Source organism: Typopeltis vanoorti, chromosome 4 (assembly GCF_054136105.1).
Source record: "Typopeltis vanoorti isolate ZY-2024b chromosome 4, IOZ_Tvanoo_1.0, whole genome shotgun sequence".
Lineage (NCBI taxonomy): Eukaryota > Metazoa > Arthropoda > Arachnida > Uropygi > Thelyphonidae > Typopeltis > Typopeltis vanoorti.
Genome location: NC_143552.1, coordinates 4,463,708 through 4,484,728, shown reverse-complemented (window position 1 = coordinate 4,484,728; position 21,021 = coordinate 4,463,708). Strand labels below are relative to the sequence as shown.

Sequence of the window (21,021 nt, the reverse complement as noted above, 5' to 3'; positions counted from 1 at the left end):
CCTCTAGTTCCGTTGAAGTTTCCCCACAAAGTATATACTTGGTGTATAATGTTTTGAGATTTGGGAAGACAACACGTATGTTGTGTCTCCATATCTCAAAACCTTACCCTTTGCAACATTGAACTGAGGTTCCATTTACCTCCCCATTCATGCAATTTATTTTCAAGTCCTCTTGTAAGGCTATAGCATCTTCCTGACTCTATATTGCTCTCCCCAGTTTTGCATCATCTGCAAACAGCTGCATATCATTATATAAACCCATCCCAATATCATTAACATAGAAATTGAACAACAGTGGCCAAAAAACTGACCCATTTGGCACACCACTAGTGACTTTTCTCTTTCGGGATACTGCACCTTCCCCATATACAACTTTCTGATACTTATCCAACAGCCAGTAACTGATCCAACTCAGGAGTCTGTTTCAATTTATATAAGAGCTTGTCACATGGTCAAAAGTCTTTGCAAAATCTAGTATACCACTGTATATGCATCTCCCCTTAACAAACTCATGCTGATAACCGCAGAGAATACTGCTGTTACCAACCCATTTCTGTATCCTACTTCTCACCAATCTCTCCATTACCTTCAACACAACTCCAGATATGTAGACTGGAATTCGAAGCTGCAATCTTATCACCACCTTTATGCAGTGGAACAATTTTACCCTCCTTCCACTCCCTTGAAATCTGTGCTGTTGTAAGACTTTTATTAAACAGGTATTCAAATTCCCTGAACATTCATTCCCTTAAGATGTGTGGTGATATGCCATCAAATCCAATCGCTTTATTGACATCAATCTTATTTATTTCCTCAAATACATCCTGATCACTCACGATTAAGCCATACCCTCATATGTCCTCTACACTTAAGTTCTTCATGATTCCACCCTGAACAGGATGAAACACTCTTATAAATTGATCACTGAATACCTCAATAATGTCTTCTGCAGCAGTTACCATTCTGCCACCTTCATCCATTAATTTCATCTTACCATGATCATTCTTCCTTCTGCTTGCCACATATCTAAAAAAAACTCTCTTGGGTTTTTCTTTGCCTGATTTGCCAATTTCTGCTCATACTCTACTTTTGTTTTCCCTTACTGAGTCACGCTGGCTTGTTCTTTATACTCTTCATGTGACAATTATTACTATTATTCATCTTGTACTTCCTCCAAAGTACTTTCTTTTTCCAAATTTCATACTTAAGCTCCACATTCATCCATTTTACACCTATCTTATTCAGTCTTTTGGCCTTCAGAATACATTTGCACATTGCTGCTGTTATATTGTTGGATCCTACTTCGTCTCAATCTATACTTTGGATCTGACATATTAGTCACTATGATGTTCCTAAACAAAATAATAAGTTGCTAGTTGGTTTCTAATTCAAATATAGAGAAAATTTATATTTAAAGACTGCACCACTCTATATCTGAATTAGTTCAAGAATTGAAGAAAAATCAACCTTCAACTATTTCTCCTTAAAATATATACTGGCCGAGTATATTTGACTTACTTAATTTACCCGCTTTGGTTTGAATATTTTATGGATGGTGCAGTAAAAGAGATTGAGGCAAAATATAACTTTAGATAAACAAAAACAAACATTTAATTTAGAATCACAAATTTTACACTTAAATTCAAATCAGTAATTAAGATATCACAAACATTTTAACTCCTCAGGTAAATTCAATCATTCAACTCATACAATGGTAAATCTGTTATCTCTATAATACAGTCTTCTCACAGTTCCTTAAGTTCCAAATACAACAAAAATTGCAGTAATACCTCTTCACAAACAAACACTTTTAAATTTACACTTTAGCTAACTTCCTCAATAGTTACTGTTAGTATAAGGAAATTCTAGGATGAAACTAGCACACTTCTCTGCAAAGGAATATTAATGGTTGGAATAATCTTACCGATAATCTTTTTTTCTTCATCTACTTATACGTAAACACTTTTTATAACTGTAAACACTTAAACAGTACACGTCACTCATTAAAATAATTCTTCTAAGCAATAGCTGAATTAATCATCGGTCACAATACACATAAACAAACGTTGCATAAAGTACTACTGATCACTCATGAAATAAGGCAACACACAATAATTCCTTAACTTGAGGTTTTATATGCACAGTTGTTCACTCTTCCGGCATTCAATTAATTCTTTAGACACTACAATTCTAAACACAGCTATCGGTAAACCTCAATTTTACAGCCTCTACTTTTCTCCAGTTACGCTGTGCTTTGCTTCAAGGTTCTGTATGTCCTTGAAAGGTCGGCCCTGAAATTTTAATCTCAACTCAAGTATTGCTAGTCTATTTAGTAGTCACTCAGCTGTCTTCCGTAGCTATAATTGTTATTCTACAACTTATTAGCTAACCGCCTCTCGACTAGTAGACTTTATGAGCTGCTTGAGTGACTTGCTGACTCGCTATTATCACACTGTGATTTCCTAATGCCAATCCTCTCCTTTTTCTCTCTCTTAATCTATCTAATCTACCCTTAATTCCCTAATAATTTCAGCATTCATCGCTTATATATCCATTCTTCCTGCCTAAATTATTCTCGTGATTTCTTTCTAAAACTCTTTTCAATAAACCTTCTCCTCACGTGGTGTTCCAAAATGTGCTCACTCACTTACATACATCTTCATGACAACAAAACAAAATATAATAAAATTGAGCTATTGCATAACGTTAAACTTCTACCAACAGGAATAAATAGAGAATATTTACATTTCAATTAATGAGCAGTTAAATTATCAAATACAAATTCTTATAATATTAACATAGTAATAATTAAAATAGCTTAATAATATTACATACTTAACTTTTCATTATTAATACAGTCTTTTCATTATTAATACATATATCTTTGATTGATTAATTAAATATTAGACAAAATTAAGGTAGTTGTATGAATATTAAATTGTAAAATAAGTTGTTTACATTAAATAATTACAAGTTTAGCTTATGTGATGGAAGATCATGTTGGATTCTGAAGCAAATATTAATTACTCAAATTACTACATATTCAGAATCCAACAATATATTTCTTTGTCAGTTCCCATGCAGCATTTATTTCCTTAATGCTCCACTCCTTGTTCCATGTTATAGCTCCATGTCATAGTCTTATAATTCCACATGTATCCTTTTCTCACAAAAATCTGCATATTACTAGCCACAACACAGGTGATTACTTCATGATCACTTTCACCAACTGGAGGAAAGTGACAAATCTCTCTTGTTTTTTTTTTTTTTTTTTTTTTCACCATTTATCCAAGTCAGGTTTGGATAAATGATTAACAAACATTTAGATTCATTTTACTTTTGTATAGTGCAGCAGCATGTAGCTTGTATATTGTACATATATATATATTCCTGATGATGACCTCAATACAGAGATTGAAATGTTGATTTTTACTTGCTTAATGTTAAGTAAAGTAATTATTCTAACATGTGTTAGAATTATTAGATATATACACACCATAGAACAAGTAAAACATTTCAGCTACTTAGGAACGATTTTTAGTGAACATGGTAAATTAAATATGGAAATAGACAACAGAATCAACAAAGCTGGTATGGTAGGAAGTCAGTTGAATAAATTCATATGGAATAAGAGACATTAGTCAGAACACTAAATTAGCTATATACAAGAGAGTATTCAAACCAATTTTAATTTATTGAATTGAGAGCTGGGTTAGAAATAAAACACTTGAGCAAAGACTGCAGACCACAGATATGAGAGTCCTGAAAAAGATTAGAGGCATGAACAGATGGCATCAGTGGCAATATCATATTAAAAACGAGGATATTAGGGAAGAACTTAATATTGTTAGCATCCAGGAATGTGTTAGCAGAAATCTCAGCTGGTATGGTCACTTAAAAGAATGGAAAAGGAAAGATTAGCAAAACAAGTGTTCTCTGCCAGATCAACAGGAAAAAGATCCAGAGGAAGACCAAGATAGAGGTGGATTGGTACAATAAAACGTGCCTTAGATGACAGAAATATAAGATCTCATAATGTTGGAGTCTTGATAGGTAACACATTGATTTGGAGGAAAGTTGTAGATAGGAAGTTAGTAATGACATAAGTTTTTCATGTAATACTATCATATCATGTACACCCCTTGAGGGTACATGTCACAAATTTGATGATGGTTTTAAGGGCATGTGCTGTGGAACTGACTCTGCCACTAACCTGGCTATTTAATGATCTTGCAATGGGAAAGGTTCGTGGTGAATGGAAGGAGTATGAGAGAATGCCATTGGTATCAAATTATAGACTTATTTGTATATATATATATTATTGTTCATCTTTACTCAGTAGAAAATATAGTTTGAATGACTATATACCGAGAATGAAAAAACAACAAGGTTTAATGTTAAGATACAATTAGTTTCGTTGAATGATTCAACTTCTTCAGGTATCACAGGCAAAGAATTATACAAAAAATAACAGAGACGTGATAAAATTACATCAACAGATCTAGTATAAGACAATAGTACATTTTAAAAACAGGAATGCGAGCTTGAGTTCCAATTAAAGTTGACTACGTGCATGAGCTGCCACGAGTGCGCCAATACTGAACTGTGGCAATGTGTGTGTCAGAGAGATTGAAACTAAGGCTGTTGTTAATATGGGATGAATCTAGTTAAATTTCTCTGGATTTGATGATCTTTCTTTCGAGTTCATCATAACACACATGGATATTAGAAGTTTTTTGCCAGTCTACGAGGTGTTGGAGGCCTTCATCTGAGTTAATAGAGAAGAGAACATGGCTAGAGAGAGCTCTGCCTCTGGTCTTATTGTAGGAAATGTCTCTTTGGTGTTCATCCATACGCAAAAGGATGGATTTAGCTATCTGGCTGCAATATGGTTTCCACATTCACCAAAAATCTTGTAGACCCTTGGATACTGAGTAGGGAGATGTTTCACTTTAGGTTTACTTATTATTGAGCGAAGTTTTGGAAACGTAGTGAAGCAAGTTCTAATGTTGAATTTCTTAAGAATTTTTGCTAGTTTTTGGGAGAGAGAGCTGATGTATGGCAATGAAATAAAAGTTCTTGGGGGTGAAAAATCTTCAGTAGCAGTAGAGCGATGGAAAGAGAAAAATTTATCAATCTTTTTAAGAGAGAAACCATTGTTGACAAAAGGCCTTTTAAGTAAATGGAGTTCATTTTCACTTTCTGTTTCATCTGTAAGTAAAGATCTGGCTCGATGTGCCAGGGTATTTTTACAGAGGGTAGTGATGGGAAGAAGCATGAAGGTATCTGTCTGTGCGAGTCGGTTTTCTAAAAATTGATATTTTTATATTTTCAGTGCATCTTGTAAGTTTTAAGTCCAGAAAGGAGAGACAGTCGTTGGATTCCAGTTCAAAGGTAAAATTGATCTTTTTATAAAACTTGTTGAGGTGGTCTAGAAACAAATTGAGGTTGTTGACACTGTGTTTCCAGATGAGGAATACATCGTCTATATAACGATACCAAATTTTTGGTTTAAGAGTAGAGGAATTAACTGCTTTTTCTTCAAAATCCTTAAGAAATATATCTGCAAGAATTGGACTGCCCATAGCCAATCCTGAGTTTTGTTTGTAGATTTTTTTTTGAATTTGAAGTATCCTGAATTTACACAGTGAGAGAGAGAGTAAGGAAAAGAATTTCTTGGATAGTTTGTTTTGGAGAAGAAGGAGGACTTCTTGAGTAGGTACATTCATGAAGAGAGAAACTATATCAAAACTTGCCATTAAATCTGATTTGTTAAGTTTGATGTCTTTAATTTTTGACACAAAATCAGCCGAATTTTTTATATGAGATGAAGTTCCTTTTTAAAAAGCCTATATAGAGTTTTTAAAAAGGAACTTCATCTCATATAAAAAATTCAGCTGATTTTGTGTCAAAAATCAAAGACATCAAACTTAACAAATCAGATTTAATGGCAAGTTTTGATATAGTTTCTCTCTTCATGAATGTACCTACTCAAGAAGTCCTCCTTCTTCTCCAGAACAAACTATCCAAGAAATTCTTTTCCTTACTCTCTCTCTCACTGTGTAAATTCAGGATACTTCAAATTCAAAAAAAAATCTACAAACAAAACTCAGGATTGGCTATGGGCAGTCCAATTCTTGCAGATATATTTCTTAAGGATTTTGAAGAAAAAGCAGTTAATTCCTCTACTCTTAAACCAAAAATTTGGTATTGTTATATAGACGATGTGTTCCTCATCTGGGAACACAGTGTCAACAACCTCAATTTGTTTCTAGACCACCTCAACAAGTTTCATGAAAATATCAATTTTACCTTCGAACTGGAATCCAACATACGGTTTCTGCTTTCTGGACTTAAAACTTACGAGATGCGCTGAAAATATAAAAATATCAATTTTTAGAAAACCGACTCGCACAGACAGATACCTTCATGCTTCTTCCCATCACTACCCTCCGGAAAAATACCCTGGCACATCGAGCCAGATATTTACTTACAGATGAAACAGAAATTGAAAATGAACTCTATTAACTAAAAAGGACTTTTATCAACAATGGTTTCTCTCTTAAAAAGATTGATAAATTTTTCTCTTTCCATCGCTCTACTGCTACTGATGATTCTTCTCCCCAAAACTTCGCTCCATGCTAAGTAAACCTAAAGTGAAACATCTCCCTACTCAGTATCCAAGAGTCTACAAGATTTTGTGTGAATGTGGAAACCATATTACTGCCAGACAACTAAATCCATCCTTTTGCATATGGAAGAACACCAGAGAGACATTTCCTACAATAGAGCCAGAGCTCTCTCTAGCCATGTTCTCTTCTCTATTAACTCAGATGAAGGCCGCCAACACCTCGTAGACTGGCAAAAAAATACTAATATCCATGTGTGTTATGATGAACTCGAAAGAAAGATCATCGAATCCAGAGAAATGTCACTATATTCATCCCATATTAACAACAGCCTTAGTTTCAATCTCTCTGACACACACATTGCCACAGTTCAGTATTGGCGCACTCGTGGCAGCTCATGCACATAGTCAACTTTAATTGGAACTCAAGCTCGCATTCCTGTTTTTAAAATGTACTATTGTCTTTTATACTAGATCTGTTGATGTAATTTTATCACGTCTCTGTTATTTTTTGTATAATTCTTTGCCTGTGATACCTGAAGAAGTTGAATCATTCAACGAAACTAATTGTATTTTAATATTAAACCTTGTTGTTTTTTTATTCTTGGTATATAGTCATTCAAACTAATTTTATATATATATATTTTTTTTTTTATTTATTTTTTTATTTTTTCCCCTGTAAGTAAGATTTTGGTGAAATTGGTAAGAACTGTACAGAATTGGGCTGATGAAAGCAATATTATTTATGCAAGCCAGCATGGATTTGTTAAAGGGTCCTCTTGTTTTAGTAATCTGGTTCCTTTAACAAGAGCAACAGATAAGAGTAAGATTTACACTGTCTTTTTTTTGGATTTTTCAAATGCATTTAACAGGGTGCGACATGACAAGTTGTTTAAGTTGCAAGATATAGGTTTTGATATCAGGTTAGTGGATTGGATTGTTGACTTGCTTTCTGATAGACATCAGAAAGTTGTATATGGGGCAACAGTATTATAAAGTAGGAAGGTTGCAAGTGGTGTTCCACAGGGTTTGGTACTAGGACCATTACTGTTCAGTCTTTCTGTCAAAGATGAAGCTTGGGAGGGTTATTAGTAAGAGTGCTGATGTTTTGGCTCTTCAAGAGGATTTGAGAAAGATGGGAAAATGAATGGTGATGTCACTTTAATGCAACTAAATGTATGGTTTGAAATTTGGAATCCACAGATTCCAAATTTCATATGCTTCATACTCAGTTGATGGCGTTATACTTCAAGAAGTGGAGAAAGCAATGGATCTTGCGGTGATAGTAGTGAGAAAATTGAAGTTCAGATGACATATTGCAAATGTTTTGAACATAACTCAAAGAATTGCTGCAATATTGATGGAGATAAAAGGGTGGTAATTTCCCTAGGATAAAACTTAGATTGGACTACATTTGAATTTCTGTGCTCCGATCTGGTCACCAGAATTTGAAGGGGATGAAGTAACTTTGGAAAAGGGTGTAGAGAACAAAAATTATATTAAGACTGTACAATGCTAATTATAAGGATAGACTGAGGGCATGCAGAATGTAGAGTTTACTGGATAGAAGACAAAGGGGGATATGGTTGAAACATAAAGCTGTTAAAGGGATATTATCATATTAACACTGAGGAGAACTTTCATATGGTAAAATGAGTGGAAGGAACAAGGACAAGGAGCCATTCCTGGAAGTTACAAAATGAAGTACTGAATAAAAGGGTAAGAAATACTTTTTTCCAGGGGGAGTGGTAGGAGCAACACTTGAGAGGGTGGCAAAAGTTCCAGTGGGAGATGAGTTTAAGGAGTGATATGATACTTTGTATTGAGTATTGTTGATCTTCCCTGAGGAGTCTCGTGACTCCATGGAGGTCAAGAAAATAATATTATTATTATTATTATACAAGATGATTTTAAATTTCTACTTCAGATGACTCACTCAAAGAGTTACATAGCTGTCATAATTAGCATTTAACCTAAAACAACTTTAAACAATAAATTTACGCTATAACCACAGTAATTAACTTCAATGAAATGAAAGTACAGATATTTCGTACTGAAAATAACAGTACATCATCAGTGTGTAGAAACAAGCAAATCAAAGGAATGGGAATACAAGGTAAATACAGCAGTCTGTGGTTTACCAATTAAAAACTGTTGCTGCATACTAGAAATTAATATTAATAAATAATATTAAAACTATTTCTGGTGGTTACATAACATAAGAAAAGAGACAATCATTCCGATTCAGATTTGGCCAATGTAAAATATCTGTGCTTTCATTTCATTAAAATTAATTATTGTGGTTATCGTGTAATTTATTGTGGATAATCATGCCACAGGTAGCTTTAAAAATTAGACTAAAATAACTTGTTCATGCTCCTATCACTTGTAACACATTCCAGCAATCCATTCCATTCTTTAGTCTTCTCTATGCAAAAAATCTGTTCTGTTTTACCTTGCCACTACACAACTTTCATAAACTCACCATGTGATTGTTACAGTTGGCTGACCCAGGATCTACTAGAGAGTATAATAAACATGAAACAAATCTTGAACACATACCATTAAATCCCATACCACAAATCTCCAACACATACCATGGTTTGTATAACTAAGATGAAAAGCCAAACGGCTATTTTTTTCTGGCGAGGTTGATATAAGTTAAGGGGATAAAAATCCCTTATTGTTTTTTTGTGTTGTTCATGCTATTGCTCTTTAGATGGACTTTGGTTTTTCTGGTTGAGGCTCATCATAATGTTTTATTTATTTATTTAATATACTGCATTTTTAAATATCCAGATGATTGCTTATAAGTATTGATGATATGGAAGTCTGGTAAATATAATTGTTGCTCTTGTTGTTATATTTTCTTTCTATCATGCAAGTTTCGATCAATAGAAAATATATGCATATATATAATATGTATTACTGTCTTAGAACTTAAAAAGTGTTATAAAGACTAGCATAACTGTTAATTGGAAACATATTAAGGGAAAATGACAATCTGAAAGAGTGCTGCTTTATTTATGTTTATTCAGTTAAATATTCATGTGGGCAATATATCTTTGGTGGATCAGTTCGAATGGGATATGTCTGAGAAGGAAAACAGCCCTGAACAATTTGCTAATAAGCTGTGCTCTGAACTTGGACTTGGTGGAGAATTTGTTACAGCAATTGCTTATAGTATAAGAGGCCAACTATCATGGCATCAAAGAACATATGCCTTCAGGTAAGTTTGCCTCATGTTGTGTTATGTTTAATAAAATTCAAATAAAATAATAGCATTACGTATGAAGTTTCATTGAGTTGCATTGTAAGATTTTGTTTTTAAAGCAGTCTTATGAAAGGTTTCCTTCTTGTACATTACTCATGCAGAGATTCAACTACCAGAAAGTCTTGCAAGGACTAATCTTTTGTTGTTCCCAAGAACCCAGTTATTCTTTTGCTAGCTTTATTTTGAACAGTTATTCTAATCCAGAATGTTGTTAGCATGTTGCATACCACTGTTGGGTAAAAAGTGGAGAACCTCTCGCAGTGTTCTTCTTTCTTTCACTATGCATTATTCCTGCTTCCTATGCAGGGTCTGCATATTACTTAAATGCGACTTCTTGTTAGTACCACTCCCAACCGACCTGTCGCCTAGTCTGCTGCTGGGGGAGATATATTTTTGACTGTACAAACATATGTTCATGGGGTCGGTTTGCTTGCCTGTGGGATGAAAATTGCCAGATAAATTGGCAGAAAAAATCCTAATGCCCATACCCAAGACTGGCTAACTTGGCTATGCCTGAGGAAGATCCTCAAGTTCCTCACGTCTTTGACAGGAATCGAATCTGGGACACTCCTTCCCCAGGCATATGGTTGCGAAGTGCAAAGCCACTAGGCTAACCGCACAGACAACCTCTCACATTGTTCTCTACTCTTTATCCATTGGAATGGGTTGCCAGAGTCAGTTGTGTGAGTGCTTTGTCTGTTATTTGGTTCAAGGAGAGGTATCCTTTCCTTCAATGTTACACTGTGATCAGCATTCATTTTACACAAATTATGGACTCTACAACCATGTTATAAAGAATTATTTTTTTTTATTATTAATATTATATAATTACGATGGTGGTCTGAAAAAATTCTCGGCCTAACAATGAAAAAAATGAATTTATAATTTCAAAATTATTTTTATTTTTCAACATAATCTCCCTTAAGACTAATATATTTATTCCAGCGCCATTATCCTGTCCCTGTAGTGCTTCTCAGTGAGATCTGCAAAATACCTCTCTACAGCTGTAATCACTTCTTCATTTGACGAAAAATGCTGATCAGCGAGGAAGAGTTTTAGTTTTGGGAAGAGATAGAAGTCAGAGGGAGCCAAATCTGGGGAATACCGTAGATGTTCCTACAATTCATAGTGCAGATCCCTTAATTTTCCCATTGCCAAAACACCTTTGTGGGCAGGTGCATTGTCTTGATGAAGATGATATTTTCTTCTGCAAACCAGGTCTTTTCTCGCGAATATTTTCGTCTAGCCTGGTTAAAAGATTGGAGTAATATTTCCCAATTATTGTTTTGCCCTTTTCAAGATAATTAATAAACATAATGACTTTAGCATCCCAAAACACTGATGCCATGACCTTTCCTGCTGATGGAATTGACTTTATCTTCATTAGCATTGAACAACTAGCTTCTGTCCACTGTTTTGACTGCTGGTGTGTAATGGTGAATCCGAGTCTCATCCATAGTAATAAATCGACACACAAAATCCATTTTATTCTTGTTAAAATGCTCCAAGCACTGTTCAGAGAGTTTCATGTGAGTGTCCTTTTGATCTGCTGTGAGCAAGTGCAGCACCCATCTTGCACAAAGCATTTTCAATTTTTTATGCAAAATATACCCTACACATTCTTTTGAAATGCCTATAGTCTCAGAAATTTCACACACTTTGATTCGGCAGTCATCCAATACCATATCATGCATTTGGTTAATGATTTTTGGTGTTGTTACACTTTTTGGACATCCTTCGCATGGCTCATCTTCAAGGCTGGTACAACCACTTTTAAACACGGCACACCATTTCTTAATTCTCAAAAACGAAGGAGAAGAGTGCCCATAAACTTTTATGGACTTCGAATGAATTTCTTTTGGAGTTAAACCTTCTTTTAAGAAGAATTTTATAACTGCACGATACTCAATTTTATCCATTTCAAGGGAAACAGACAACACTTTTTCTTCAGACAGCTTTATAAAACAACTACTCGACTTGCAATTTCACATGGATGCTTATAACACATGTACCAACTTTGACAAAAAAAAAAATCATGCCAATAGTCTTGCCGTCAATGGTCGAGGCCAAGAACTTTTCAGACAACCCTCATATATAATTATTATTTTGTTATCATCATCAAATTCCTGCCGTGTACCCTCAAGGGGGTGTACAGGATATGATAGTACTAAATGAAAAATTTGCATTATTACTAACTTCACATCTACAATTTTCCTCCAAATCAGTCTGTAACTTGTCAAGACTCCAACATTATCAGATCTTATATTTCTATTTTCTAAGGCACTTTGTACTGTATCAATCCACCTATATCTTGGTCTTCCTCTAGGTCATTTTCCTGCTAACCTGGAGGAGCACACTTGATTTGCTAATCTTTCCTCGCCCATTCTGTTTAAGTGACCATACCACCTGAGATTAGCTCTGCTAATATATTCCTTGATGCTGACAATGTCAAGTTCTTTCTGTTAGATCCTGAATGGATGAATTTTTGAGAAATTATTCATTCAGAATCTAACATAAGAATTTGGCTAACTCAGCTAATACATGGTTGACAGCACACAGTTCTGAATTTTGTTGTAAAGGAATTTTTGTAATAACATGTAGAAAGCACTAGAAAAATCGTAATTGAAAGTTAAACTTAAGGGTTATAGGATTAATGAATTTTAATAAGGAAATTGTAGTATAATCTTGTCCCATTAAGCTGTCTTTAATTTAATAACTCTCGGCCGTAATGTACGAAGAATATGACACAAGTGGAATTCCTGGAATACTGCAGCTAGGACTTGGAGGATCACCTTAGGGGCATGAAGATGAAGGGTTGTATGGGAAAGAATGGACAAAATATAAGCGAATGCACGCAATAATGCGAGGCTTTTTTTTTTTCTGGTTGTTCCCGACTTCACTTCGAGGATTCCTGATTAGCGGACAGAGTAGGGACAAGCGAGAGGGATGTCCAACTCAAGTAGAAGCAGAGAATACGCTGTATCGAGGCAGTGAGAAGTTCGAGTCCGGGAAGTATGTAAACCGGATGGTGTAGTTGTAAGCCTATAGCGGAAGCAACCGATCGAAGGAGGACCCGAACAACACATGGCCGTTAACAGATCTTCGGAAGAAAAAGATTGGGTAACGTAAAGACCTTTACTGTATGCTTGAATGAGACAGAATTTGATGTTAGATCATATTAAGTGGAAAATTCATAGTGGACTATAATAAGGATTTGTATTTTGAGATAGAGTAATTCTGCTAAACAAAGGAATGTCAGGTGTGAAATTTTAGCTGCATGTGACTCAGATTATATGTGAATTTGGAATTTTGTAGATGATTTATATCAGAATAGTAGCGGGTTGTGAAATGTATTTTAATGTAGCATGAAATAAGACTTTGATTAAGAGTAACATAATTAGCTAGTTTTAATGTTTCATAGATTGTGTGTGTGATTACTAAGTTAATCTATGAGTGTTCTGTTAAATTAGTATTGAGTAACTAACTTAGCTAGAGATTTGAAATGCTTAGTATCCTATTCCAGTTATGGTTGTAAAGTGTAATTTGTTCCAATAAACATGTTTTGTTGTTTATGCCTGATTCGTGCTTAATTCGAGAATTCAAATTACCACTTGCAAAAATTTAGAACCATATCGGGAGGGAATTTAATGAGAGTGTTAGAGAAAAATAGATTATTGGCCACGACTGAAATTACAACCAGTATTTATTTAGTGTATATTAGAATGAATGCCTATTAACCTAGGAATATTCCCTGAATTTTGAATAAGCTCATATTATAGGACTCTGGCTGGTGCAGCAATAAAAAATAAATCTGCCAGTGTCTGAAAAGGAAGCATTCTTAGGTGCAGATAAGTAAGGCATTATTAAGGAAATAAATTAGCATAAGATATCAATAACGAAAGTAAAAGAAGATTTTAACATTTCCCAATATCCTCGTTTTTAATATGATATTGCTATTGATGCCATCTGTTCATGCCTCTAATCTTTCTCAGGACTCTCATATCTCATAGCGCCTCCGTAGCGCAATTGGAAGAACGACGGTACATTGCGCCCTTCGATTGGAATAGGCCTAAGTTCGATTCTCGTCGAGATGGGGGGAATCTTCATCTGTTCTATTTCAATCGATGGTGAATTAGCTGATCTCATACGGAGGTAGCAGGGTTTTTTCTCCCGGAAACTCGGATTTTTCATCCCGCATACATACAAATCGGCCCTTCAGAACACACGCAATTTACAGACAAAAATTACTAGTTGTGGTGATGTTGGAGGTGGGCGGTAGATGGCGTTGATTCGTAGTAGAGGTAAGGTGTAGAAACAGTTGAAGATGTCCTCCCGCGATGAGTCTTCGGACTCCTTGGAGGTATCAGGAATAATAATAATAATAATAATATCTGCAGTATCTAATCTTTGGTCAAGTGTTTTACTTCTGACTCGGCTCTCAGATCCATAAGTTAAAACTGGTTTGAACACTGTCTTGTATATAGCTAATTTAGTGTTCCGACTAATTTCTCTCTTATTCCATATTCCATAGTCAATTCAATAAATCCATATGAATTTATTGAATTGACTTCCTACCATACCAGCTTTGTTGATTCTGTTGTCTATTTCCATATTTAATTTACCATCTTCACTAAAAATTGTTCCTAAATATCTGAAATGTTTTACTTGTTCCACAGGTTCCACAATGTCAACTGTGTTCACAACACAGTTGATATTTTCAACGATTCTGACTATTTTCATTGTCTTTGTCTTTTTATTGCTGATCTCCATAACATATCTATTAGAACAGTTATTCAATTTAGTCAGGGAATCTTGCAGACTTGTAACATCGTCCGCATAAAGCAAAGAGCTGACATAAACATTTTCAATTTTGATATCATGTTTAGTACCACTTTCCTTCATAATGTGAAGGAAATATAGATAATGAATAACAGAGGGGATATCGTACATTCTTGTTTGACACCAGATTTAACATAAAACCATCTTCCTGTACTTCTTTCAATTCTAACTGCTTGCTTACAACTCAAATAAAGACTAAGTATTGCTTAATATAATGCCCCATTGACACCATATAAGTGTAGCTTATTGAATAGCTTCTTGCTTGGCACCTTATCATATGCCTTTTCCAGATTGACAAAAGTTAAATACAGATCTTTGTTATATTCCCATGATTTCTCAAATATTTGACATGAATCCAGCTTGTTCTTCACCATGCTTTTCTTCCACAATTCTTCTCAACCGTTTCTCAAGTATACTTGCATAAATCTTACCAGGAACACTCAGTAGGGAAATACTTCTGTAATTCTCATATTCAGTTTTATTTCCCTTTTTATATGTGTACTATGAGAGCTCTACTCCAATCATCAGGAGTTCGTCCCTCTGTCCAGGCCTTCTGAACTATGCAGTGCAGCCACTGCAAGACTTTTATACCACCATACTTCAGCATTTCTGGTCGAATATCAACTACACCTGTTGTCTTTCCACATTTCAAGCCTTTGATGGCTTTTTCTACTTCAAGTATGGATATGTATTCCTGACTGTATGCCTGTTGAGTGTTTTTTTTACCACTGTGCTATCACTGCTTGTTTGATTTAGCAATTTTTCGAAGTAATTACTCCATAGTTCAAGGATATCTTTTTCTCCCGTTTTCATGTTGCCTTTGTCATCTCTAACTCCTTCTACAGCACTCTTTCCTCTATTTCTAAGCTTCTTCAACAACCTCCAGAATATTTTGCCACCATTTTGATATTTATTTTCTATGTTCTTAGAAAAGTCCTCCCATGACTTTTGTTTAGCTAATTTTACACAGTGTTTAGCTTACTTACATTTGTCTCTTTATTCTCTAAGAGTAGAAGCTGACTTATTTGCCAGGAACTTTTGATATGCTTTCTTCTTTTCTTTCACTGCCTCTTTAACTTCCTGTGTCCACCATGGAGTTCTAATTTTTCTATCCTTGCAGACAACTTCACCACATGCCTCTCTATATGAATCAATCAGGGTTTTCTTCAAGGCTTGCCACTGAATCTCCAAGGTGTGGTTCCTGTCGTCAAACTCTTTCATTTTTCCTTCAATAATCTTTGTGTATTTTAGTCTACAGTTCACATCTGTGAGCTGCTTAACTTTCATTCACTTCAAACTTTCTTACATGTTATTCTTTTCAATATGAAAATCAATTTTATCCTCAAGACTAAATAGTGACACTTCCAAATTTAAATCCTCTGTACACTCTGGTGTCCTGCACCAGGGAGAAAACAACACTGTCAACAATAACATAGTCATTGAGACTTTTCTTATTCCTTGCCTCTTCTCTCCATGTGAATTTGTGCACATTTTTATGTTAGAACATGGTGTTAGTAGTAACCAGTCCATGTCCTGAGCAGAAATCTAACAGGTATTTGCTATTATTATTGGCTTTGCTCTTTTCTCCAAATTTTCCCAAAATATTTTTATATGTCTGACAATCAGTTTCTATTCTGCTATTTAGATCCCCAACATGGACCAACTTTTCCTTTTTCATTGCGTCAGTAGCTTTCTCTAGAGCCTTAAAAAATTCTTCCACTTCTACCATAGTAGTGTTAAAAAGTGTTTTACTCTATATTTTATACTCTTTATTTACATACTTTATTCTTAAATCGATCTATCCTTTCTCACTTAAAGTCTTATTCATCCATATTTAACATTATTCTATTAATCCTACCTGCTGTGCCATTTGTTATATCTGGTTTTACTTTTGTTATTGATATATAATATACTAATATACTTCCCTAAGAAAGCCTTACTTAACTCCACCTAAGAATGTTTCCTTTTCAGACACTGACAAATTTATTTTTTATTGCTGCGCCAGCCAGAGTCATATAATATGAGCTTATTCAAAATTCAGGGAATATTCCTAGGTTAATAGGCATTCATTCTAATATACACTAAATAGATACTGGTTGTAATTTCAGTCGTGGCCAATTATCTATTACACAAGCAATCTCATTAAATTCCCTCCCGATGTGGTTCTAAAGTTTTGCAAGTGGTAATTTGAATTCTCGAATCAAGCACATATCAGGCATATACAACAAAACATGTTTATTGGAACAAGTTACACTTTACACCTATAATTGGAATAGGATACTAAGCATTTCAAATCTCTAGCTAAGTTAGTTACTCAATACTAATTTAACAGAACACTGATGGATTAACTTGGTAATCTCACACAATCTATGAAACTATAAAACTAGCTAATTATATTACTCTAAATCAAACTCTTATTTCATGCTACATTAATATACATTTCACAACCCGTTACTATTCTGATATAATCTCAGTCACATGCAGCTAAAATTTCACTCCTGACATTCCTTTGTTTAGCAGAATTACTCTATCTCAAAATACAAATCCTTATTATAGTCCCTTAATGAACTGTCCACTTAATATGATCTAACATCAAATTCTGTCTCATTCAAATATACAATAAAGTCTTTACATTACCCAATCTTTTTCTGTCGAAGGTCTGTTATCGGCCATGTGCTGTTTGGGTCCTCCGATCGGTTGCTTCTGCAATAGGCTTACGACTACGCCGTCCATTTTACATTCTTCCCGTACTCGAACTTCTCACTGCCTCGATACAGCGTATTCTCTGCTTCTACTTGAGTGGGACATCCCTCTCGCTCGAGGGATGTCCCTCCCTACTCCATCTGCTAATCAGGAATCCTCGAAGTGAAGTCAGGAACAACCAGAAAAAAAAAGCCTCGCATTATTGCCTGCATTCGCTTATATTTCGTCCCTTCTTTCCCATACGACCCTTCATCTTCATGCCCCTAAGGTGATCCTCAAGTCCTAGCTGCCGTTAGGTGCTGTATTCCCAGAATCCTGCTTGCATCATATTCCTCGTATGTTGTAGCTGGCGGCATTATGGTCGATACGTGTGTATATAACTCGACCTTTGCACTCATACTCTTAAGTTGTTTGGCGACTTATTAAGTTTTAGACAGCTTAATGGGACAAGATTATACTACAATTTCCTTATTAAATTTCATTAATCTTATAACCAGCAGCCTGTGTAGCTCAGCGGATGTGGCGTTTGCACACCGCCGCGCTTGACCGCACGAAGGAAGACTTGGTTTCGAGTCTAGTCGGCGACTAGAGGAAATTTTTCTAAGCCTTTTTTCGACCGGTTCCCGAGTTAGTCGATCTCTGGCACGGGCAAGCAGGTTTTTCCTCCCGGAAACTCGGGTTTTTCGTCCTGTAAACTCAAGAAAATCGACCGTAGAACCCACATTATTTCAGACATTAAATATATTGTGTTAGGGTTAGGGACCACGAGATGGCGGCACATTTGAGCCGTCTCTCTTCACTGCGTACCGCTTAATTAGTGATAGCCTTGGGCCATCTGTCTCTGATTGGGTACCAGTGGAGATTGAACTGCCCACTCAGTCTCCAAAAGTTAGATGGGGCTAAATGGCCTCGCCTACTCCCGTATATACGGGAATAAAAAGGCGTTAGTTGATTTTTTTTGATTTTTTTTTTTTTAAATCTTATAACCCTTAAGTTTAAACTTTCAACTACAAGATTTTTCTAGTGCATTCTACATGTTATTACAAAAATTCCTTTACAACAAAATTCAGAACTGTGTGCTGTCAACCATGTATTGTCTGAGTTAGCCAAATTCTTGTTAGATTCTGAATGAATAATTTCTCAAAATTTCGTCCATTCAGGATCTAACAGTACAGCCTTCTGTAGGACCATAGGCACAAATAAGTCTCATTGTCCAGTTTCCAATTCTGATATTTGCCCATATCACTCTACTTGAGACTGCCTGCCATTCAAGAAGATTGGCCTCATATTTAGTGTTCAATACTATGGCTACTCCTTCTTTTCCTTGAATGTCATTGCTTGAATATAACATTTTGTATTTATTGCTCAGAAAGATTTCACCAGTTTTTGTCTTTTTTGTTTCAGTCACCCATATTATGTCAATCTGGTACTTATCTAATTCCTCAGCTAGCTTCATTTCTTTGCCATTCAGGCTTCTTATGTTGATAGTACCGATCTTTAACTCTGGTGTTATTGAGTTGGGGTGTGTTTTAGGGTTTGTTCCAGTAGGCTGACTTTTTGCTGTTTGCCCTGCCGAAAACAACAAGGAGGGCTTTGTTTAACCAGGCGATGCCCCAGCCTGCATGAAATTTTGTCATGTTGTACCATCATTTTGTATTTTGGTTTAAGCCAATAAGAATACAATTTGGCCGGCTACATCCCAAATTGTCAGCCCATCCTCGTTCGTTCAGTATCCAGATAGATACCCAACAGGATGCACCACGAGAAGTTGAGGATTGGACAGTAGGTCAGAAGCCTTGGTCAATTCCTCGCATTCCTTTAAAGGCGATGTGGATGTGTCCTCTCAGTTATACAGCTTTGACCCTTAAGCACCCCCAATTATTATTTTGTAAAATGAAAAATCAAGGTGAGGTGTAATGGATTGTGTGGATAGATTGGGTCTTTGGACTCCTTGGAGTCCAATTCAATTATTATTATTATTCTATTATAATAATATTTTATATAATATTATTTAATATATAATAATATTATTATTTTATTGTAATTATAATAATAATAATATATCAGTGTGGGCAATATAATGGAATCCTTAAGCATTCTTTTAAGAGCATTGGACAAATCAGCCTTCATCCACTGATCCAGTCTGCATTAATTATTCCAAGGATTTGGTTATTATTTTTATTACACAGGCACCCTCATGGAGTCGCAAGACTCATTGTGGGTGACCCAAAATTTTAAAAACAATATCTGTCATACCTCTCTTTGAAACCATTAACAGACAAAGCACTCACAATTGACTTAGGCAATCCATTCCTATTCACCATTCTCCAAGCAAAAAATCTATCCCTTGCACTGTTAATGAACTACCAGGGATGATCTCTTGTTCTGCCCTCTCCATTTCTCCTACATTAATCCTACAAAAGCCTTCAAGTAACTTAAATGTTTTTATCATAACCCTCTTTTTTGCTTATCTACCAACTTTTGCAATCCACAAACACTCAATCTTTCCTCATGTGGAGCATCTCACAGGCCACTCTCCATCTTCATTACTCACCCCTGGATCCTCTCCACCACTTCCTCATCCCCAAGAAACCCAGGTGACCAGACCTGAGCACAGTAATCTCCAGATGTCATATCAAGATTTTATAAAGAAGAATGATAATTACCTTATTTCTGCTTGTCAGCGTGTTCTTCAGTAACCAAGTAATCCTGTTACTTTAGCAATACTCCCTCTGAACTTCAGCTCTCTGTCCACTACTACTACTACATCAGTTTCCTGGAGCACAGTTCCCTCAATGTGGTACAGATCTTGTAATCTTTGTATCCCAAAATGCATAACTTTACACTTTTTTACATTAAATTGACATCCATTTTGTTTTTCCCCTACTGTCAGTCTATTTAAATCATCCTGCAACTTCTCTACATCACCTTAATTAACTATTACCCTACCCAGCTTTGCATCATCAACAACAATTGAATATCTCCCTTCAAATTATTTCCTATATCATGTATGTACGTGGGCTTTTCAATAAGTAATAAGACTAATTTTACTGTGGCGAAACTACTCATCACAACATTAATTTCTGTGGAATAAAGAAATGTTGCTGTCTGTATTAACAAAAGAGGTTGATAGATTGCGTATACGGGTTGATGTGCCAGATTGTCACGTGACTAAACGCAAGCTTGTTTCGGCGAGCCTACGAGCCACGACCAGTCGTCGAAATGGAAGCATCCTTGGAACAGCGTTATGCGATTAAATTTTGTTTGTGTTTACAAAAATCGACATCAGACACTTTTAACATGATACGTGAAGCTTTCCACGATGAAGCAATGTCGAGGGCAAGTGTTTTTCGCTGGTATAAAACTTTTAAGGAAGGAAGGCAAAATATGGAAGATCTGAGCGTGAGGGAAGACCTTCAATGCCCATCACAGAGACAATGATTAACACAGCTGCGATTATCATCAAGCACGTCAAAAGGAAGCATCCATTGCTGAAGAATGGCTTCTTATTGCACCACGATAATGCAAGGCTACATATTGCTGGTTGTGTAGTGGACGTTTTGCAGAAGAACAACAC

General features: G+C 35.5%; 1 protein-coding gene across 1 annotated transcript in view; it reads left to right on the top strand.

The window, feature by feature from the left end:
• Snr1 (SWI/SNF related, matrix associated, actin dependent regulator of chromatin, subfamily b, member 1) overlaps window positions 1-21,021 on the top strand; it is a 286,904-nt gene that overhangs the window by 229,875 nt on the left and 36,008 nt on the right. The window contains exon 7 of the mRNA XM_090391621.1: window positions 9,667-9,857. Within this exon, the coding sequence (XP_090247747.1) occupies window positions 9,667-9,857 (191 nt within the window). The remainder of the gene's footprint in view (window positions 1-9,666; window positions 9,858-21,021) is intronic.